Source organism: Lithobates pipiens, unplaced genomic scaffold, assembly GCF_037356315.1.
Source record: "Lithobates pipiens isolate NorthernLeopardFrog02 unplaced genomic scaffold, aLitPip1_a1.2 Scaffold_30, whole genome shotgun sequence".
In the NCBI taxonomy this organism is placed as follows: Eukaryota; Metazoa; Chordata; class Amphibia; order Anura; family Ranidae; genus Lithobates; species Lithobates pipiens.
Genome location: NW_027507791.1, coordinates 41,467,692 through 41,491,852, shown reverse-complemented (window position 1 = coordinate 41,491,852; position 24,161 = coordinate 41,467,692). Strand labels below are relative to the sequence as shown.

The 24,161-nt window shown below is 41.2% G+C and overlaps 1 protein-coding gene across 1 annotated transcript in view; it reads right to left on the bottom strand.

The window, feature by feature from the left end:
* Positions 1-24,161, bottom strand: part of LOC143942698 (NACHT, LRR and PYD domains-containing protein 3-like) — a 65,033-nt gene that overhangs the window by 23,594 nt on the left and 17,278 nt on the right. Inside the window, exons 5-8 of the mRNA XM_077464076.1 lie at positions 18,973-20,683; positions 12,796-12,960; positions 9,470-9,628; positions 1,652-1,816 (exon numbers count right to left, since the gene is read on the bottom strand). Coding sequence (XP_077320202.1) covers positions 1,652-1,816; positions 9,470-9,628; positions 12,796-12,960; positions 18,973-20,683 — 2,200 coding nt within the window. The remainder of the gene's footprint in view (positions 1-1,651; positions 1,817-9,469; positions 9,629-12,795; positions 12,961-18,972; positions 20,684-24,161) is intronic.

Here is a 24,161-nt window from a genome sequence, read left to right as displayed (position 1 = left end):
TTACTTCCATAGATTGAGGACAGCCAGCACAGGGGGATCATGTCACTGCACAGTGGCAGTGTGGGAAAAAAGTATTTAGCCTTTTTATAAAAAAAAAAACAAATGCATTATTATGAACGGCAGGATAATCATTAGGGCATACATTGATATTTGCTGCATTATGCAGCTGAATAGCGGTGGGAGGGGTGGAGAGAAAAGGTGCTTTCATGCTGACAGGGAGAGAGGGGGAGAGGGGAAAGACTGTCAGAGCACAGCAGCTGATGAAGGAGGCACGTAAAACTGACCACGGTAATCATGGATCAACAGCCATGATTACCGTGGTCAGCATGGACAGGGGGACACAGGAACTGGCAGGATCAACCAGGTATATTATAAGATAGGAAGAGAAGAAATGCACAGCACACGCACTGTGCTATACAACATGCCTTAAAGGAATAGGATCTTAGTTTTTTTTAGGGTTACAACCACTTTAAGTCTGAAAGTTATTATTAAAACATGTAATAATCAAAAGCAAAGGTAAATAATTGAATATGAGAATGAGTAGATACGTTTATATAGTCTTACAGATACAACCCTTTCAGGGCAACCATAATGCTTATGTGGCTTTGCGATGAAATTGAGTTTGACACTACTGCACTACATAAATGGAACTCATTTCTCTTTATTGGAATAATTTATATTAGATCACTCTATAAAACTCCAGTTAATAGAATTTTATAAGAAAAACTTTATAATGCAGTAGACCCCCCTGTATTGTCTTCCATGTTTAGAGACGGGGATGTCTCCATACACAGGGTGAGCACAAAATACCACTAACATGACTCGTATTGTGCTATAATCTCCTTCTGTATGGAGCATGAATGATATCAGCAGACCATGTGAGGAAGCAGCATTGCTAGTGATTAGACGGGATGCTGAAGACATATGTACTCGTTGAACGTAATATGAAGATTCCCTGACACTGATAGAGGATAACCATGGCAGGTAAAAGAGTGTGAGTATGAGGCTCTAATTGCTCACAGCAGAAAGAATTATGTGTTTGAATGGTTTTACAAACCATTTTCAGGTTGTTATTTGAGTAATACCCAATAGTAATAAACAAATAACAGACAAACAGTGTTAGCTAGGCAAAATGAGAGTGTAACAAGCTATGCTGTAATGCAAGGGGCAGGCCCTGTGCCCTTGTGGTGCTGTCTACAGCATAAGTAACAAAGGCAAGCTAATGTTGGGTTTCAGCTATCAGCATCCTCCTGGGTCTAAACATTCTTTCTAGAAGTCAGCTCTTCTGAGCCCACTAGGTGTCAATCTTTAAAATATATGAACAATATACTGGAGCCAATGGCTCCTAAGAAGATGATAATTGGTAAGAAAGAGTATAGAAAGAGAAGATAACCTATAATCTCATCTATTTTATTAGTTGTCCAAATAAATGGAATATCAGACTTTAACAAGACATTAGGAAAATACTATTTCATGTTGTTATTAGCTTCTCAGAACAAGTCAACCTTCACTGATTGGCTATTTATTGAGTCCAAAGATCCCTTTTAATGACATTATCATATTTTTATATGTCATATTTTCATAGTTTCTTTTTTAGTTTTGGATGTAAATTGTCCCAGAATATTGTCTCAGTCAGTCCTGTTATACTCACTCTAATTCCTCTATCCGGCTTGTTGTCAGAGCTTCCATCAGATCCCTGAAATGTGGACCCTCCAGATTGTTCTTAGACAGGCTCAGTGTCCTCAGTGTCTGGTTATTACGTATTAAAGATACCAGGTGGGGGCAGGAACTGTTTGTCAAGTGATTATTCTCCAATCTGTAGAAGAAGAGAAGAATGTTACCAGAAGAAAATGAATTTCTCCCCCACAGGAATAAATGTAACTATTCTCTACATGAATGGAACAAATTTCTCTGCATTGGAATCATTTATATTAGATAATTTTATAAAACTCCAGGGAATATAATGTTTTAAGAATTTTTTTATATGGAGTAGACCCCCCAATAGTGTCCTCCATGTGTATAGACACAGGATGAGCACAGTATACCACTGACATGACTTGTATTGTGCTATAAAGTCAGTGGCGGCTGGTGCTTCATTTTTTGGTGGGGTCACAAACAAAGCCCCAACCAACTCCATACACCCCCCGTCACTCACCCGCGATAAGGCCTACAGACAGGTAGATAGACAGACAGAGACAGACAGATAAATAGACAGGCAGATAGACAGACAGACAGATAGATAGATAGATACAGTAGACAGACAGAAAGAAAGGCACATAGACAGGCAGATCGATAAATAGATAGACAGATAGATAAATAGACAGATAGACAAATAAATAGACAGGAAGATAGATAGGCAGACAGACAAATAGACAGATAGATAAATAGACAGGTAGATATATATAGACAGACAGAGACAGATAGATAGACAGACAGATACGTAGATACAGTAAACAGATAGACAGACAGGTAGATAGACAAACAGACAGACAAATAGACAGGCAGATAGACAGAAAGACAGATGAACAAACTGGTAGATAGATAGATATGGCACAATAAGGACAAAGGTGACCTGCCACAACTAGCATCGACATGCCTCCATCCCTAATGAATATGTGAAAAAAAAGGTAGTGGGATTTTACATGAGGCATGTCTTTGCAGTGAATATTGAAAAATAAAATTAGATTTAATTAAATGATGTATAGTTTAATAAAAAATGATACAGTCATACAGTGATGCAATGGATTGCATGACTGCCCCACACATCTAATCAATTCATGGAAGTTGATAATAATAATAATAGCTGGGTGGGAGGGGACTCTACATGTTTTTTCCCTTAATTTTTCATCTATATTGCAGTGAGCCGGCAATACATTACAGCCGCGAGCAAGTTTTAATGAAATTGTTTCCTTTAGAAATGTCATTATTGCTGCGGCATGTTCTACCCATTGCACAGACACGCCACTTTACAGGCACGATATTTAAAGGAATTTTTTAATTTTTATTGTTTCACTTTAAGCATTATTAAAATTACTGCCTCTGAAAAAAGATTGATTGTTTAAAAACCTTTTTTTTTTTGCATTGATACATGTCCCCTGGGGCAGTACTTTTTAAGGCAATAACTCGCATATAAGCCTTTAAAATGAGCACTTTTTACAATTTTTTCAATTTTGCATTGCGTTGCTTTAACTGACAATTGTGCGGTCATGCAATGCTGCACCCAAACTAAATTTGCATCCTTTTTTTCCCATAAATATAGCTTTCTTTTGGTGGTATTTGATCAACTCTGCGGTCTTTATTTTTTGCTCTATTAACAAAAAAAGAGCGACAATTTAAAAAAATATATATATTTTTTTAGCTTTTTGCTATAATAAATATCCTCAAAAATGTTTTTAAAAAACAAATTTCTTCATCAGTTTAGGCCAATATATATTCTTATATTGTGCTATAAAGTCAGTGGCGGCTGGTGCTTCATTTTTTGGTGGGGTCACAAACAAAGCCCCAACCAACTCCATACACCCCCCGTCACTCACCCGCGATAAGGCCTACAGACAGGTAGATAGACAGACAGAGACAGACAGATAAATAGACAGGCAGATAGACAGACAGACAGATAGATAGATAGATACAGTAGACAGACAGAAAGAAAGGCACATAGACAGGCAGATCGATAAATAGATAGACAGATAGATAAATAGACAGATAGACAAATAAATAGACAGGAAGATAGATAGGCAGACAGACAAATAGACAGATAGATAAATAGACAGGTAGATATATATAGACAGACAGAGACAGATAGATAGACAGACAGATACGTAGATACAGTAAACAGATAGACAGACAGGTAGATAGACAAACAGACAGACAAATAGACAGGCAGATAGACAGAAAGACAGATGAACAAACTGGTAGATAGATAGATATGGCACAATAAGGACAAAGGTGACCTGCCACAACTAGCATCGACATGCCTCCATCCCTAATGAATATGTGAAAAAAAAGGTAGTGGGATTTTACATGAGGCATGTCTTTGCAGTGAATATTGAAAAATAAAATTAGATTTAATTAAATGATGTATAGTTTAATAAAAAATGATACAGTCATACAGTGATGCAATGGATTGCATGACTGCCCCACACATCTAATCAATTCATGGGAGTTGATAATAATAATAATAGCAATCTTAATAGCACTTATAATGATAACAATGATGATAATGACAATGATGATAATAATAATAATTGTAATAATAACATTGACATTAGTGCTAATATGTTTGAATTATAAATGGTGAATTTATCAATAAACAGTCATACAATGTATAGTAAACATGATTAATGTAGACATTGAAGATAGAAAATTATGATATAGATAGTAATATGAACATAATCAACAGAATAAATTCAATATAACATCATACATCCAAAATACATCTCAATGCATGATATTCAGGCAATAGAATATTAAAATATAGAAATCAATGATTAACACAAACTGGTCTTGGCACCCTTGGTTGCGGACTCTACACGTTTTGTAGCCTATAGCTACTCATCAGGATGGGATGCAATAATTAAACTAAAGAGGGATAAATGAAAGAGGTTTTATTAGCAAATAAAGGCCCTCATCCCCACAACCCTTTGCCGATCGTTGTGGGGGTCTGGGGGTGGGGGGCTTATTGGAATCTAGAAGCTCACTTTAACAAGGAGGCCCCCAGATCCTGGCTCCCCTATGTGAATGAGTAGGGGTACATTGTACCCCTACCCATTCACTAAAAAAGTGACAAAAAAATTACAGCAGTTTTTGACAATTCCTTAAGTAAAAAAAAAAGTGTCCCGCAATGTAAATCTATTGTCAATCATGGTGCCGACGGTCCAGAGAAAAAAAACTATATAAAAAAAACTATAGTGCAGTCTATGTAGTATATATAATACAGTTCAGAGTATATAGTGCAGTCCGTGTAGTATATATAACACAGTTGATATTATATAGTACACTCCTTGTAGTATATATAATACAGTTCAGGGTTCAGAGGCATGCCTGAGAGGACTGGGAGGATGTGGTCTGGGATGGCTGCAGAACCAGAGGAATGGACTGTGGTGTCATAGGCAGTGAAGAAAGGCAGCTGCAGCCAGGAAGGCTGGCAGGGCCTGAAGATGGCTTACTGGGCTCTGTAGCTGCATGTAGGACCAGAGACTTTCTATTGTGCTACACTATAGGGGGCCGCGGTCCCTGCCTGCAAAGGGCAATTGCTAAGGCCTGGCGGAGCCAGTGTCAGGTCTATCCACTTTGTACTAGCTGTTCCGGAAGATTAAAGAGGAAGTGATGTGCAGGAGGAGAGAGGAATGAACATTAGAGAGAAAGCGATGGGCAGGAGGAGAGAGGAATGAACATTAGAGAGGAAGCGATGTGCGGGAGGAGAGAGGAATAAACATTAGAGAGGAAGCGATGTGCAGGAGGAGAGAGGAGTGAACATTAGAGAGGAAGTGATGTGCAGGAGGAGAGAGGAGTAAACAGAGAGGAAGCGATGTGCAGGAGAAATGGAGTGTATATACCTGACTGTATATAGTTGTCCCAGCAAGTTCTGCAAAATTCCATTAGGCATCCCATACTTCCTATACCCCATCCAAGTTCAAATTCCTCAATAAAACATAAAAACAAGCACATGGACCAGGCCCATTTTTCAAACTTGTTGTTTACAAGTTAAAATATTTTTTTTTGCTAGGAAATTACTTAGAACCCCAAACATTATATATATTTTTCAGACACCCTAGAGAATAAAATGGCGGTTGTTGCAATACGTTGTATAACACCGTATTTGCGCAGAGGACGTACAAACAAATTTTTTTGGAAAAAAAGACACTTTATTGAATTGAAAAATAAGAAAACAGTAAAGTTAGTCCGATTTTTTTATATTGTGACAGATAATGTTATGCTGAGTAAATTGATACCCAACATATCATGCTTCAAAATTGCGACTGCTTGTGGAATGGCGACAAACTTTGACCCTTAAAAATCTCCATAGGCGACGTTTAAAAATTTCTACGGGTTACCAGTTTTGAGTTACAGAGGAAGTCTTTTGCTAGAATTATTGCTCTCACTCTAACGATCACAGCCATACCTCACATGTGTGGATTGAATACCGTTTACATATGCAGGCGTGACTTACATATGCATTCACTTCTGCGTGTGAGCATAGAAGGATGGGGTGCTTTAAACTTTTTTTTTCTTATTTATTTTACTTTTTATTTTTACACTGTCCCTTTAAAAAAGAAAACAATTTGGATCACTTTTCTTACTATTACTAGGAAGGTAAACATCCCTTTTAATAGAAAAAAAAAACATAACAGGACCTCTAATGTGAGATCTTGGGTCAAAAAAACCTCACTAACATTAACACTTAAATGCAATAAAAAAAAAAGTCCCTTTAAGGCCGTTGGGCAGAAGTGATGTTTAGCGTCGTTTCTGTCATCCAGCGACATTGAGTCGAGTGGGGGCCATCATTCCCTCACTCAACACAGTGCCTTTGAGGGGAAAGTATCTGATCATTTCCACCACTACCGACGGCTCCGGTAAGCGGTGGAGATGAGGGGAACGCGGCCTGAGTGGGGTGGGAACCTCTCCTGGAACCATTAAAAGTGATCTCATGGCAAATCTGCCATGGAGACCACTTTTATCTCAAAACGGACCACCTACCATTTCATAAAATACTGGGGTTGTGAGACCTATCTGCTGCCATAACAACGGTATTTTACGTCAAAATACTTAAGTATAATGACGGCGGGTGGTCCAGAAGTGGTTAAAATACAGTGTATTGAAGTGGTTAAGGGAACCATATGACAGGATTAAGAAAAAAACAGTGTGGGGGTCCCTCCCAAAATCCATACCAGGCCCTTTGGATCTGGTATAGATTTTAAGGGGAACTCCATGCCTAAATGTAAAAAAATTGGCGTGGAGTCCCCCCAAAATCCATACCAGACCCTTATCCGAGCAAGCAGCCCGGCAGGCAGGAAAGGGGGGAGGGTTGAGCAAGCGTCCTCTCCTCCTGAACCATACCAGGCCTCCTGCCATTAACATGGGGAGGTTGCTTTGGCGTACCCTCCAAAGCATCGTGTCCCCATGTTGATGAGGGCAAGGGCCTCTTCCTGACAACCCTGGCCAGTGGATGTCGGGGTCTGCGGGCGGGGGACTCATCAGAGTTTGGAAGCCCCGTTTAACAAGGGGATCCCCAGATCCTGCCCCCCCATGTGAATGGGTATTGGGTACATTGTACCCCTACTTATTCATCAAAAAGTTTCAAAAAGTAAAAACCACAACAAACAGTTTTTGACAATGTCTTTATTAAAAAAGAAAAAAAAAGTGTCCCGCGATGTCCATCCATCTTCAATCACGTCGCCTAACAGACCCAAAAAAAATAATTAAAAAACTCCTCCTCAATGGGAGGCCTCCCGGCGACTGCTGTCTCTCGGCTTTAACAGCTGTTATATAGACAAGGGTGGGTCCTCCCGGTGACGTCAAAGGGGCGGGGTCATCCAGTTACGTCAGCCAGTGGCCCCCACCCTTGCCTATATAAGAGCTGTCAAAGCGAATAGACAGCAGTCACTGGGAGGCCTCCCATAGGGGGGGAGTTTTTTAGTTTTTTCCATCGGGCAGCGTGATTGACAATGGATGTACATCGCAGGACACTTTTTTAAATAAAGGAATTGTCAAAAACTGTCTGTTGTGGTTTTTACTTTTTGACACTTTTTTTGGTGAATTGGTAGGGGTACAATACCCATTCACATAGCCCCACAGCCGAGGGTTGTTGGGAAGAGGCACCCCAAAGCACCCTCCCCTTGTGGAGGGCATGTGGCCTGGTATTGTTCAGGAGGGGGGGCGATCGCTCTCCCCCCTATCCTGACCTCCAGACTGCATGTTTTGATAAGGGTTTGGTATGGATTTTGGGGGGACCCCACGCCAATTTTTTTTTTACATTTTGGTGTGGAGTTCCCCTAATATCCATACCAGACCTGAAGGGCCTGGTTGGACTGGGTGGGAGGGGACTCTACATGTTTTTTCCCTTAATTTTTCATCTATATTGCAGTGAGCCGGCAATACATTACAGCCGCGAGCAAGTTTTAATGAAATTGTTTCCTTTAGAAATGTCATTATTGCTGCGGCATGTTCTACCCATTGCACAGACACGCCACTTTACAGGCACGATATTTAAAGGAATTTTTTAATTTTTATTGTTTCACTTTAAGCATTATTAAAATTACTGCCTCTGAAAAAAGATTGATTGTTTAAAAACCTTTTTTTTTTTGCATTGATACATGTCCCCTGGGGAAGTACTTTTTAAGGCAATAACTCGCATATAAGCCTTTAAAATGAGCACTTTTTACAATTTTTTCAATTTTGCATTGCGTTGCTTTAACTGACAATTGTGCGGTCATGCAATGCTGCACCCAAACTAAATTTGCATCCTTTTTTTCCCATAAATATAGCTTTCTTTTGGTGGTATTTGATCAACTCTGCGGTCTTTATTTTTTGCTCTATTAACAAAAAAAGAGCGACAATTTAAAAAAATATATATATATTTTTAGCTTTTTGCTATAATAAATATCCTCAAAAATGTTTTTAAAAAACAAATTTCTTCATCAGTTTAGGCCAATATATATTCTTTTTATAAAAAAAATCACAATAAGCATATATTGATTGGTTGATATATTGATTCTAGCGTCTACAAACTATTGGAAAGATTTATGGCATTTTTATGGCATTTTTATTATTATTAATTTTTTACTAGTAATGGCAGTGATCTTCAAATTTTAGCGGTACTGCGACATTGCGACGGACAGATTGGACACTTTTGACTCATTCTTGGGATCATTGACATTTATACAGCGATAAATATGCACTGATTACTGTGTAAATGACACTGGTAGGGAAGGAGTTAACACTAGGGGGTGATCAAAGGGTTAAATGTGTGTTACCTCAGTGTGTTCTAACTGTATGGGGATAGGACTGACTGGGGGAGGAGACATATTGTTGTTTCTACTTACTAGGAACAAACGATAGGTCTCCTCTCCCCTGACAGAACAGGGATTTGTATGTTTACACACACAAATCCCCAGGCTGGCTCTCGTTCATGCAACCGTGTGTGGCCGGTGGCGATTGCGCACGCCAACCACAAGCATTGGGTCCCCCGTCGTGCAGCGGGCATGCCTCCTGCGCCACACATGTGCCCTTTGGTGTCTCTTAAAGGGGTCCCTGTACTCGTATGGGGTTTTGCCCAGCAGTACAATTGTGCAATGGTATAAGTACCTCAGCTGGTCGGGAACCGGTTAATAAGGTTCACACGTTCGCTAGAACTTTTTGCCTGTTCGCGGTGTTCTGGTATGAACTGAACTGGGGGGGTTCGGCCCATCCCTAGTTGGAATGTTAAACTGTCCTAGAATTATATTGTCTCAGACGGTCTTGTTATACTCACAGTAGTTTCTCTATCCGGCTTGTTATCAGAGCTTCCATCAGATCCCTGAAATGAGGACCTTCCAGATTGTTCTCAGACAGATTCAGTGTCCTAAGTGTCTGGTTATTTCTTATTCCAGATGCCAGGTGGGGGCAGGAACTCAGGAGATTACCATTCAAACTGTAGAAGAGGAGAATGTTACCATAAGAAAACAAATTTCTCTCCAGGAATGAATGTAAATATTCTCAACATCAGGGGTCTCCAAACTACTGCTTGGAGGCCGAATTTGGTACTTTGCTTCCCCCTATCCAGCCCTTGGGACACTATTCCTCTCGTAGACACTAACAATGGAACACCATTCCTCCCACTGACACCAACCATGGGGCAGTATTCCTCCCCCTAATACTAAAGATGGGGCATTTTTTCCCCCACTGATGCAGGACATTTTCTACTCCCTTTGGCCACACTAAGTGCTCCCCCAAGACTGTAGAACACCAAACTGACCTTTTGTTTAGAAAGTTTGGAGACCTCTGACCTACGTGAATGGAACTCATTTCTGTTTACTGGAATCATTTATATTAGATCACTTTATAAAACTCCAGTTAATAGAATTTTATAGAAATTTTTTTATGATGGAGTTGACAACCCAGTATTGTATTGTTACACATGGAGGCATAGAGACAGTGATACCCCTATACACATGATTACCACAGAACACCATAGACATGACCTGACTTTAAAGTTGAACTCTAGTTTGCAATTTTTGTAATCCTTCAAATACCCCAAATCCTGTCCAAATTGCACCAGAATACATACTCCTATTTTTACTTTCAAAATATTTTATTTTCAATAAAATAAAAACAATGGAAAACAGAATTGAAATTAAAATGCATACACTTATTCCTACGATACAGCATTTGACAAGTGCGGAATATGTTTAGGAGGTATATAAGGTTATGGGTTATAGCCCCTGAATGGACCAGTTATAGAAAACCTCAAGGTGCTCCTGTTTTTGGAGGACCCACTGAGGGGAATAAGAGGACACTCTGGGCGGTGGGGGATCATGCTGTGCCCAGGGAATATCTCCTATATCCTTCCCCAGAGGGGCCTGGTTAGAGGTTACTGACACTAAGGATGCCGGGAATTAAACTTTGGAGCTGAGGTCTATAGTCTCTTCTAGATGGGGAAACATACTCCTATTTTTATCCTCTAAAAACCTGTAGTGTATGTAACTCTAGCAATGATGATTGCCTATAATGCGTTGGCTTAGTTATAAAGTCAATAAAAGTACCCTGCATATTTTTTATTTTATTTGTTCTTGGTAAATACCTGGCGATCCTGCCAGTTCCCTAGGTGTCTTTTTTCAAACTGACCATGCATGATTAGTATGCATGTCTGGGATCACTGTTAGGAGATGTAGGACATTGTGTACATGCACAGCATGCTTGTATCTCTGGAGTCAGTTTTTAAGCAGTGCAACTTCCACCTGGCTCTGCTACTTACCCTACCCAGCACTGATGTGTTGCAAGCGCAGCAAGTAGAGTGGTGGACTAGCCTGTTGGAGCACACAGCTGTAGCACTACCCACATAGGGGTTGTAGATGACAGGGTTTCGCACTGCTGGAAAGCTAGGCACACAACTTCAGCTTTCATCCAGACACAGTGAACAGTCATTGAGCTTTGTTTTGTGCTTTTTTTATGAGGGGGGTAATAACTTGAATGGGGATAGGAATTATGGGATGCCCAACTGGACAGGAACAAAACCAGGGACATTGTCCTCCCTATTTACAGCTCTAATTGATTCTTCTACTTTGTCCTGTACAACTCCAATTGATTCCTTCCTCTTGGTCTGTACATCTCTGATTGATCCGTCTTTAATAGCTAAGGGTCTCTGTTAGATCAGCAACAGCCCATTACAAGCTTGGAACTCTAATTTCCTTGGAAAGTGACACAATGTGGTCTCTGTTAAATCGGTACCAGCCACTTTCAGGCTAGAAAGCCTCAGTGCCTTGGAAAGTAACACAATGTGTTGTGAACTGCATCCTGGAGTAACACCAACTCCCTTGTAGACATTGGTCCCAGCTCTACCACTGCAGAAAATGCCAGCCCACCTGTCTGCTTCTCCACCAGATCACCTGGCTGCTTCTTCACCAGTCTACCTGACTGACCCTCTGGAGATCTCCCAAGGCAAGGTATGGAAGATTTAAGCACACTGCTATCTTCCAGGGAGACTTTCTACACGTGGCAGTCTCCCTCCTTGTAGGTCCCTGCACCAGCCTTCCTAGCCTCTGCCCTCCAGCTTCCAGAATGTTTTCCAACTTTACATAATTGGGGGGGGGGGGGAGGAACCATAGAGCTGCCTGTATGAACTCTATTAACCCTGACCCAGATTAATACTCACAGGGTTTAAACATGAGTCAAACTATGTTTTACCTATTCTGGCACTAGTAGCACAATAGAGGGTGCTACACAAACAAAGGACATACATGTGTGCTCTGTGTTATATCACACAATACCCACCCACTGGCTGCACAGGGATAACCACTACTGTGTGAAAGGAGAAGACAAAGGTGGCAGGGCTGTGATGTGACAGTGGAATAACTCTCCAATAAAAAATACTGTCACGGTCCCCACCGTGCCATGCAGACCGCCAGGCGTGGTCACACCCCAAGAGGCTCAAAGAGGTATTTAACCTATGACTGCATGTCTAGTGCTCCTGTTACCTTGCCTCTGAGCCACACTTCAGTTCCTTTCAGCCTGCTTTCCAGCTTTGCACAGTTCTGCATAAAATACTAGGACCATACTCTGCATCCTGTTGCAATTAGTACCTTTCACTCCTGGTTCAGCTGAGACAGTTTATACAATCAGCTGGGTATAAAGCACTGCCTCACTCTAAGGGCTTTGTCAGTTCATTGTCTCTTGTCTCTATCATTGCCAAAGGTTCCTGTGTTCCTGTGTCTCTTGTTTTGCCTAAGCATTCCGGTGTTCCTGTGTTCAAGTTACAGTGTTCCAAGACTGACACCGGCTTCTGACCCAGGCTTGTTTATCATTTATTCTGATCTGGAATCCCTGACTACAGCTTTACCTGGACAATCCTTCAGCAAATTCCTGTCAAGTCCCCGTGCACAGATTCACAGCCCAGGTAGCTTATCTCTTTGTTACCGTGGGCTGTGCCTATTTGCAAGGGGGAGCCTACATCTCTGCACCATGGACTCCAACCTAGGTAAGCCCTCACAAATATATAGCAATAATTTTCTGTAAACATACAGATGATTTCAGTCAGCAATTGAGGTTTGCAGTTTTGCTACTGACTTTGAAGCTATTGTGTTCACAAATATTTAAACTCACAATAATTTCTCTATCTGGCTTGTTATCAGAGCTTCCATCAGATCCCTGAAATGAGGACCCTGCAGATTGTTCTTAGACAGGCTCAGTGTCCTCAGTGTCTGGTTATTTCTTATTCCAGATGCCAGGTGAGGGCAGGAACTGTCTTTCAGATTATTTCTATCCAATCTGTAGAAGAGAGAAAAATGTTATTAGAATAAAATTATTTTCTCCCCCAAGAATGAATGTAACTATTTTCTACTACTCAATGCTATCACTTTATAAAACTCCAGGAAATAGAATGTTATAAGAAAAATGTTATAATGGAGTAGACCCCCCAATATTGTCCTCCATGTGTAGGCGGTGATATTTCCATACACGGTATGAGCACAGAATACCACTGACATGACTCGTATCGTATCCTTGTATATGAAGCATGAAAGGCATCAGCAGACATTGTTAGTTATTATTAATGAGATAATATGCTTGGGTTTAACTCAAAACCAGTTTCGCAAAGCATCCTCATTCATAAAATACAAACTTTTCTCTGTACCCCATTAAAGTCTACAGGTAAGGGCAAATTATTGTTTTTGGTATATGTTTATGCAATTCACCAGGCTATTTATAAATCATTATTGGCTTATTTTCAAAAATATATTGATGAAGACGGAAATCAAAGACTCTTATTCACTATGACAGGACCTTTCTAGGTTCAGATCCTTTTTGTTGTAAGTTAGACGTTTGGTGGAACTGTAGCCTGCTCTTGCTACCAGTCCGACATTTAAATATACTATATGTATTTTTCTGCAATAAAGTATGGAAAAAAAAGCTATCCAATTTCTTTCTTTTGTGGAACTAATATACAAACTTTGTAAAAAAAAAAAAAAAAAGAAAAAAGCAGCTTCAAGGACTAAGATATGGATACAGGTGGAGCTAAAGCTGTGACGTAATCACAACCGTGCATATCTGACTACATGCTATGTTTTTACCTGCCAGATGTGAGTAGTTTTTTTACTTTGACTTTCCCTTTACATCTTCTTGAGCTTTTCTGTGGATTGCTCTGGAAAACCTGTACCTGAGAACAGGAGTGGATCCATCCTAACTATCCCAGTGGGATTTCTCCCAAAGTGCAGCCAGACCTCCCTCCTTTGAGGTCTTCCCTGTCAGTAAGTGGCTTGTAAGTGGGGTGTGTACCTGGGTGTAAAGGGATTAGTTCACACAAGATTATCGGATATGGGCCACACATTTTCTGAACTGTTTGCACTAAGCATTCTTTATTGGACTGTTTTTGCACTGAGCCCTTTGCCAATGTGTTGTGTCTGGATATATATGATATTTATTTATCCATCATAACATGTTGGTGTTTATTATATTTATTTTAGCACTGGTTTTATGTATTTTCACTTAATTAATTTTATTCTTTGTATTATTGATGCACTAGTACGTTAAATGATAGCAACACATTTGCATTTGTATCAGTTATATGTATGTGGGTATTTAGTGAGTGCTGTTACCACTTTATGGTTACTATATTACATTTTTGATTATTTTTGACCAGCTAGCACAACCATTCTTTGTTTTTCAAGGACTAAGATATAATAAGAATCTGTTAAAACTGTATGTGGTATTTTATGAACAGTTCACAGAGAGCCTCAGAAATTTTGTACACTAGAAATGCATTTTTAGCTGCAGAATTTATTTATTTTTCTTTTAGAAGTAGATTACTCACAGTAGCACTCCATTCTGACTAAAACGAGTTAAACAACATTTTGTTTAACCACTTGCTTACTGGGCACTTAAACCCCCCTCCTGCCCAGACCAATTTGCAGCTTTCAGCACTTTGAATGACAATTGCGTGGTCATACAACACTGTACCCAAATGAAATATTTATAATTTTCCGAGCAAATAGGGATTTCTTTTGGTGGTATTTGATCATCTATGCAGTTTTTATTTTTTGGTAAATTTTTAAAAAAAGACAGAATCTTTAAAAAATATATTTTTTTTTATATTTTGTTATAACATTTTGCTAACAGGTAATTTTTATCCTTCGTTGATGTACACTAGTGAGGCTGCACTGATGGGCACCGATAAGGTGGCACTGGTGGGCACTGATAGGCGGCACTGGGGGGCACTGAGAGGTGACAATGAGAGGTGGCACTGATGGGTGGCACTGAAGGGCATTGATAGGTGGCACTGGTATGCATTGAGAAGTGGCACTAATAGGTGGCACAGATAGTTGGCACTGATAGCTGGCAGTGATGGGCACTGATGGATGGCAGTGATGGGGACTGATGGGTGGCAGTGATGGGCACTGATGGGTGGCAATAATGAGCACTGATCAGCACTGGTAGGTTACACTGATAGGCAGCACTGCTAGGTGGCACTGATGAGGCACTGATTGGCATCACAAGTGGGCATTGATAGGTGGCACTTGTGGGCATTAATAGGTGGCACTCATGGGCATTGATAGGTGGCACTGGTGGGCACTGTGGGCACTGGCAGGTGGTAATTGTGGGCACAAATGAGGCATATGTGCCTCCTTCCTCTTCGGGACCGATGTCCCTTGCACATAAGCTGGTGATTATCATTTTCTTCTCCTCACTCTGTCAGCGTGAGGAGAAAAAAATGATTACCGAGCTTTTGTTTACATCACGTGATCAGCTGTCATTGGCTGACAGCTGATCACGTGGTAAGGGGCCGGGATCAACCCCTTACTCAGATCTGTGATCACCCGAGTCTCGGTGACTCTGTGATCACAGCACGCGCCCTGCAGGGGGGCGCACGGGGAGCATGCAAAGGGGAGGACATCATATGATGGCCTCCCGATACTTCAGGTTCGCGCTGTGGCCATCATTTGGCTATAGCGCGAACGCCAAGTGGTTAATAGATGCATCACAAAGGACAACATTGTTTTTCATCTGCTCACCACTCTGAATGTAAATTCTGTGTATTGCCAATTTAAGAAAAGGTTTTGGCATTTCTTCTTTAAGAGCAGAACCCCTAAACCCTCAAGCTAGAGTGGAGGGGTACCAGGTGAAAGCAAATCCTTACAGCGATGCTGAAAAAAATACCAAGACAACTACACTCATTCCTGGCCAGTGAGTGAGAAAAATAAAGTTGTGTGTACAGGCACCACAACGAGGGTTTCAATCTCAGGTAGTATGCTATGCATATTAGATCATTATGCCTTTGTCTTGCAATCTACGTACTAGCATCTGGCCTGGATGGAGCCCCACCTGAGAGACAGAAGGACTTCCTTCTTAAAGTGGTTGTAAAAGCTGTTTTTTTAAAACTTACTGCATTCTATGCAGTAAGGTAAAAAACATTCTGCATGCAGCTTTTCCTGCAGCACCCCCTTAAATACATACATAACCCTGATCTTGATCCAGCAATGTGCACGACAGCCAAGGTATTTAGGAACAGCCAAAAGAAAATCAAACTGTTCTCCATTGGCTACCTACACACAGATCGATTTTTAATGTGTGTTTAGTCCTGCCTGCTAGAAGCCAACCAATAGATTGGCTTTGGTCAAAAAAGACTGCTGGGAAACCTTCTTTGCTCAGCAGCTTGCAGCCAATCAGCTGCAGCACTTGTCTGCTTATTCTCACAGTGGAGTACTCATTGTCAGAATACAATGTCCCAGCAGGAGGGGATTCCTGCAGCTACCGCACTTGTGTGGATGCAGTAACCTATTCATTTTTTTTACTGTTCAGCTCATAGTTGAAGGTTAAAAAAATATATTGCCTGTGTACCCAGTTTAAGAGGGAAGATACAGGCAGTGCTGAGCTGTTGTAGCCCTGTAAGGTTAACACAATGATCTCCAAACTACGGCCCTCCAGCTGTTGCGGAACTACACGTCTCATGAGGCAAAACTCTGACATTTACAGACATGGCTAGGCATGATGGGAATTGTAGTTCCTGAACAACTGGAGGGCCATAGTTTGGAGACCCCTGAAGCATAGACTCTACAAAACAAGCTTACGCTCAGGCGACCTCTATGTGCGCATGAGCGGAAGCGTCCCATTCAGGTGGAACGCACTTCCACCCGCACTTCCTGCTATAAGAGGCTGGGTGCTCTCCAGCCACATATCAAGTGAAGAGGCTAGTGAGATCTACACTAGGTATGATTTCTCCTTCTCTATGCACCTGTGTTACTGTCGAGTTTGATAGATCCCTAGTTGATGCCTGCATTCTTTTATATATACATGAATATCCATTTAATATATAAAATATAAAAAACAATAAAAAATTTAAAGATATATTAGATTATTGCCCCTCTACATAAATAAATAAACATAAAAATGTAAAAATATATAAAAATTAAATTAAATTAGATATATGGATATAAGGATAAAGATACTTATATACCACTTCAGAATTTAAATTTTTTTTTTTTAAATTGTTTAAAAAATTTTTTTTTAAATATATAAAATTTTTATTTATTTTTTTCAAATTGAATCTATTACTGCAATGAAATATCAGAATTACAATAAGTGAGATGTGTCTGTTTTTTTTTTCTTCTTTTTTGTGGGTGGAGCTCTATGACCTTCAGGCCACATGTTTTCAGAAACCTCCACACATATATAGAAAGCGAGCCTCCAGCGAGGAACCATTGCTTGTTTTGGCTCTGAAGAAAGGGGTTCTCCTCTGAAACGCATCAGCCGTTTACAGCCGTTTACGTTGGGGTATTCATCAAACAATCTACCTGACATCAGATCTGGATGTGTTGATGTTTGGTGCGATGGATCCATTTGTATTGATTATGCCTTTTATCAATGCTCGTTTGTGAGTAGCCATTTTGCTATTTGTTCTGTTCTGAATAAAGCTTTTTTATGGTAATGCACTAGGTCAGTGCGCCTTCCTTTCTTGTTTTGTTTTTCCAGTATTTGAATACTCAATATTCCAAGGAGGGCTGCAAGACCTTTTTGACACTACCATCTTAAACTGTCGGTATCACACTTTGAAGACCGGGACACCAGAGCGCAGGAGAAGTTGTCTTTTCCTTTTGCATAGACTCTACAGACATTGAGACAATGCTCTCACTGTCACAAGTTAGCCTGCAGTTTTCTGCTTGTGTATTCTTACCTCCTTGCTACAGTGCTGCTCTATCCTCATTCCTTTCTCATGTGTGGTTTGGCTGTGCTCACCTATGGGCATTGCCTGCTATCCTGTGGGCTTTTATTTCTTTCCTTTCCATCACTTCCTGGCCTGCCTCCTAGTTTGCTTGCCTATATAAGACATGCTCAGTGTAACCCACATTGCCTGAGCAACTTCCCAGTTCTCTGAGCTCCTGTTCACTTGTCTATTGTGTATCCTTTATCAGATTACCCATGTATCGACCCTGGATTTGTTTACTGTCTATGCTTGTTTGCTACCCGCCCTGACCTCAGCTTGTCTCCTGGATTTCCTGTTGTCTCCTGCTGCTTGTACTCTGCACATGCATGCGGTCTCCGCATCCTCAGCTGGGCAAACTTGGGGTCCGGGACATGCTTCCAGCTGCTTCCAGCTGGCTGCAAGTCTATCCCCACCATCAGAGGCTCTGGCAAAGAAGTGGGTTGGGGCTTAGACTCCACGCTCTGGGGAACCCCAAGTTGGTGATCTACAAGGGCTCACTACCACAGATTCTTGACACTCATTGCTGTGTTTGATATAAACATCCCATACCATCTGCTGCTTCTACAAATCTGTTCATTCTGTGCAGCTATCCAGTGTGTTCACATAAACAGTGCTCCCAACTGTCCATGATTTTGAGGGACTGTCCCTAAATTGGAGCACTGTCCCTCTGTTTCTCTTTCCCCCTCATTTGTCCCTCATTTTGGTCTGATCCATAAAGTTGTACATAAAATGCGCTTTTTATCTTTCAAAAAGTGTTTCCCAGTGCTAAACCTTTCATCCAAATTATAAATTGCTGCATTTGAAAATTTTAAAAGCCAATATAAAAAGGAATAGTAGTGGTAAAAAAAAGCCCCTTGTGGATTTAGTTAACCTCTTTTTTGGTTAATTCCTATGCCTACATACATTTGCTAGTACGTGTCCCTCATTCCCATCTCAAAATGTTGGGAGGTATGCATAAATGTATATAAAGTTCACATATAATAGAGAACAGGTAACACACCAATAATTAGCCATTTATCTGGGGAAAATGCTGTTCATTCAAATTTAACACAGAAATTTGATTACTCATCATAGCTAATCTTTACCTCAAACTCCCGATGTTGCGTATAGCCTGTATAAGCTTCCCCAGACCTTCACTTGGAATACTGCACAAGTGTAGATTTACTTCTTCTGTCTCTCTGCAGGATTGAAGGATAAAAGACAGCACAGAGCAGTCCAGAGGGCTGAGGGGGACACCAGAAAAGTCAACTTTATTTGCTCCAATACATTGTGCCACCAGAGCCTTATTCCTGCTCTCATGGAGATAGTAGAATACATTAAGAAGATCTCTGTTGCCTCTTATGGATTTGTCAGATCTTTGTTCTGGTATTTTCTTCTGGATCCAGGAGATAACATCTCTGGCAGCCTGAGTAGACAATTCTCCCACATGAGACTTTAACATGGATCTAGTAGAAGAGTCTGAGAGACCGCAGAGGAAACGGAGGAGTATTTCCCCACGGCCGTCTTTGTAGGATTCAGCCTCATCAAGTGTTTCCTGTAATCTGTCATCATTATAGTTAATAAAATGGACTAAAGCAGCAAAAAACTCCTGAAGAGTGAGATGTAAGAAGGTGTAATCCACATCAGGAGGCCGACCAGATTCCATCATGAAAGATGAAAAGACATGATTATCATTTATCACATTGAATGACTCCAGATGACGCTCATCAAATACAATCATGTGATTCATGACTCCATGTTCCGCCATCCACCCAATAGATGTCAGCAGTTCCCGGGCAGTGTGACCACCATCTTTATTCTGGCTGTGATTGGCCAGAATGTTGGAGACAAAAATCACAAAGAGTTGTGTCACTGTTTTGGGTAATGATGTTATCAGCTGATCAGTGATTGTTGGTTGGGATCTGAAGCACATTGATAACACTGTACAGATGATCCAGCAGTATGATGGGATATAACAGAAAGTGTACAGTGTGTCATTCTCCTGCACATAATGAAACGCCTTTCCTGATAATTCCTCATTTCCAAAGAAATTATTAAAGAAGATCAGTCTGTCTCCATGGAGAAATCCCATAATGTCAGCTATTCTCTGGAAAACAACGGTATCAACTGATGCCAGTCTGGTTGGGCGGCTGGTTATCAGTACAGAGCAACCCTTAAGAAGACTCTGCCTCACCAAACTGACCACAATCTCACCAAAATGGGTTTTCTGTTTTGAATTGGACAATTTACTTGATCTGAAATACATTTGGTGAATACTTTCATCTAAACCATCAAATATAAACAGAAGACTCTCTGGATCTTGTAAAATATCTCCAATCTGACCCTCCAGATATGGATATTGATGAAGAATCATCTCCTTCAAGCTGATCTCTCCCAGTCTATTAAGGTCCCGGAATCTGAAGAAAAAGACAAAGGCAAATCTCTGGTAGTGTTTTCCGGTCACCCAGTCATAGACAAACTTCTGCATCATTGTTGTCTTCCCTATTCCCGGCACTCCATTCACCATTACTGCATGTGGTACACATTGTGACTGGGGGTTCCATCGGAACAGCTTGTTGGGGGAAATGTGTTCCAGTCTAGTTTGTGTTTCCTTCAAGCATTCCTCATGTTTTACCCCAGTCTGTATTATCTCATTCTGGGGACGTTCCCTGAACTGATCATTGGAGACTACAATCAGGTTCACATAACGCTCATTGATGAGGAATCTTTGTGGTTCCAGGGTAGTTCCTGGGGGTCTATGCTCTATCAGAGTCTCAGTCTTTTCCATCAGCTGTTGTTTGTGCTTTTCCTGAATATCTGGGAAATGAAGAAAAGGAAAATGGAAATATTTTATGACACTGTAATGTTTAGTCTAAACTAAGATGACCAGATTTTTTTAATGAAATCCAGGGACATTTTTTTTTCTATTGGCAAATGGTAAACCACAAACACCCGCCAGCCCCTCTAGTCAGCAGGCAGTGAGATAGATGGTAATCAAATATATTGATGTAACAATAAATATAAGAACAATAAATATCAATAAATCCCAAATAAATGTGTCAACAATGAACACCTGGCTGACCATTAAATACATATGTGCAAAATTCATAAAATATTTAACGAAATCTGAAAATTTACTATAAAATAATTACTGTAATTTTCCTTTCTTGATAAATGCCATGGCAGCATACATTTTAGTAGTCCTGCCCTCACACCTACCCCATAGGACTCCACTCCCATAAATTTTCAGGCTGAGCCGTAACTAGCCTACTCATGACTCTGGGAGGGAACTACTGCTGCCATGGTGTCCATCAGGAAAGTAAAATTACAGTAACTATTTGATAGTACATTTTCTGTTTTACTGACAGACTTCCATGGTAACATATGGAACTAACTAGCCTAAAAAACAAGGGCGGGATGTCTGAAAAGTAGGGTTTCAATCATAGCCATTAGAAACCCTATGGAAAGATTTTAACAGCATAAGGAAGTTAGCTACACACCACAATGAGCCAGAACAGCTTTAATGGAAGACGTGATCCTCCTACAACTATTCCTGGTGCCCTTTTACAGGGAGCCCACAAAGCCTACACACTGCTGGATGAGTGTGTGGTGACTGCCTCCGTATGAACCAAGCCCTAAACTTTAAAAGCCTAATGGCTAGCTGGAATTACCTATTCAGCCGAAATTCTGGATGACATCTCCGCCCTGCTGACTCTGCTAGAGAGAGTTACAAATATGTCCTAAAACTCTGAGCAAAACTGTAGCTTGAGAGTATGCTCGAAGTATTCCAATATCCATGGCATGGAACCAGTTATTCTTGGTGGTCCTGCATATGGATATAAACACTAACCATACTGGGCAGAAAGCCACAAGGATCCCCTTTGACACAGGGCCCAGATCCCAGCAAACCTCCCGACTGAGAAAAAAAGAACCCATAGAAAGGCTGCCTTCATGACTGACACTAATCAAAACTGGACTGAAAGATTCCATTTGGAGCAGCAAGGTGTCAAGGGGCCTTAAAGGCCCTGATTCTGGCCAAGCTTCCTGCTGAGGATGTAGCCCTAGAGAGATTGACGACATGGCTAAATCCTTACTCCAACTTGACTAGAGGGTATCCTATTTGGAGCTGTAAGTCACCAAAGGATCCTTCCTAGCCTAAAGCTTTGATCTTGGCAAACTTCCTGGCTGAAGACATAGCCTTTAGAGTGCATGCCTTCATAGCTCAGTCTTTACCCAAGCTGTTCTGCAAAAAGATCCCATCTGGAGCTGGCAAGAAAGTCCAGAGCAAGAAGTATACCCTGCCTTGAGAGTCTTGGCTCTTCTTTGAGTCTCAGGTGCAGCCCCCAACAAAATATTGAATGAGTGAGGCATAGTCTACCCATGAGTCATTGAATATGATGGGGATTGCAGAGATCTTCCGGATCAGTTGAACTCCGGAATGTACCTGACCAGAGAAATGAAGCAAAGAAAACAAAGCAGCCCAAACTGAACAAGTTCTATTCAAATCCCTTTGTAGGATTTATAGATATTGGCTTAGAGAAACAACATCCAAGCCTGGTCAGTCTCTTCCCACCAGGATGAGAAACCTCCAGCCACCCGTGTGCATGGTGCACTGGTACCCCTAGCTGCCTATGCTGCTGCCGGCCATATGTAGAGGGGGCTGCATGGGCCCCCTGCATCACAGGGCCTGGTTGCGGTCATGACTGCTGCCCCCCTATAGTTACGCCCCTGCTAGCCAGCTAATCTCTTGTAAGGTTCTGAGAACCCCCTTCGTAAACCTGACAGGAATCCTTGTCTCAAGGAGGAGTGAATCGAGAACCCATATATGCTGTATGATGTTTTAGTCCAGGTAGAAACAGAGGTATGTCAGAAGACAGCCCTGGGAGTTGGAAAAAGGCAAAAAGGCTGAGCAATAAGAGTACTCCTCTTAAAATCACATCGGCTAGAATTGGATATGCTGTCCCTAGAGACGGTAAGAACCAAGTTGGTTAGTAGAACTTGCTTATTGTTGCTGGAGCAAAGTATTCCTCCTGGCACATTTAGAGGTTTGAAGGTAACTGATTGACCCACATGGCCTGAAGTGCTTGACCCGAGAGTCCAACCGTCCAAGACGAAAACTGTATCTTCCTATCAGAAGAGGATCAACCAGGTACCCATAAGATAGAGATGGGTGGCACAAATATAAAATAGGCCAGTAAGCAACCTGTCCCCCGGAAGTAGAGCTTTTTGCTGACTACTTGGTTGAGGAATCTCTCTTGAATTCTTTCTTGACTCCATGCCGGAACTGCAGGAGCAAACCCTTTGAAGTTAAACACTGACTCTTGAATCACAGCCCTTTCATTCAGCAGACATGTACTCTGAGGCAAACACAGTTCTTACTGTCAAATTAAGCTAGCCCTTGAAGGGGACTGCTCAGACTCTCACAATGCAGACAAGATTGTCCCACTTGTATAATTATTCACAGCTATTTGCTATCTAATGAAGCTAGCCCTGGAAGGGGACTGCTAGACTCTCGCAAAGCAGACAAGATTGTTCTACTTGTAGAATCATCTCCAGCTATTTTCCATCCAAATAAAGCAAGCCTTTGAAGGGGGCAGTTCAAACAATGCAGACCAAATTGTCCCACTTATCAGAATTATTCTTTAGGACAGAATATTCTTCCTCCCAGCTTCTATTTCACTGGAAGAGAGGCAAGGGTTAAGGCAGGCTCCTAGTCCAACACAGGGCTACCACCAGAAGACGCTACACCCCCCCCCGCCCCAGGACACACCCAATCATCCTGATTGAGTATACCCCTGAAGGACACAGCATCCTCCAATGACAATTCCATATATACGGCTAAGCTGATGAAAGCCACATTAATCAAACAGGTAGAAATGTCCTGGTTAGGGTGTGAACTTGAGCAACCCAGAACTGCAAGGTGCTGACTGGGGATGCGCATCTTCACTGGTCTCATGATTCGATTACAATTATCATGTCAACAATTTGATTCGATTCTGCAATGCATCACGATGCATCACGATTAAAAAGATGGAGGAGTCTGGAGATAGGGAAGGAGGAATCCATGAATAAGAAAGGAAGGATGGAGTAGTCCGGGGATAGAACTGAAGGATGGAGGGGTCAAGGGATAAGAATTGAAAGATGGTGAAATCCATGGATAGAGAATGGAAGAGTCCGGGGATAGGGAAATAGGAATCCATGAATAAGGAAAAAAGGATGGAAGAATTGGAGGATAGGAATGGAAGGCTGGAAGAGTCCAGGAATATTATTTGATGGAAGAGTCTGGGGGGGGGGG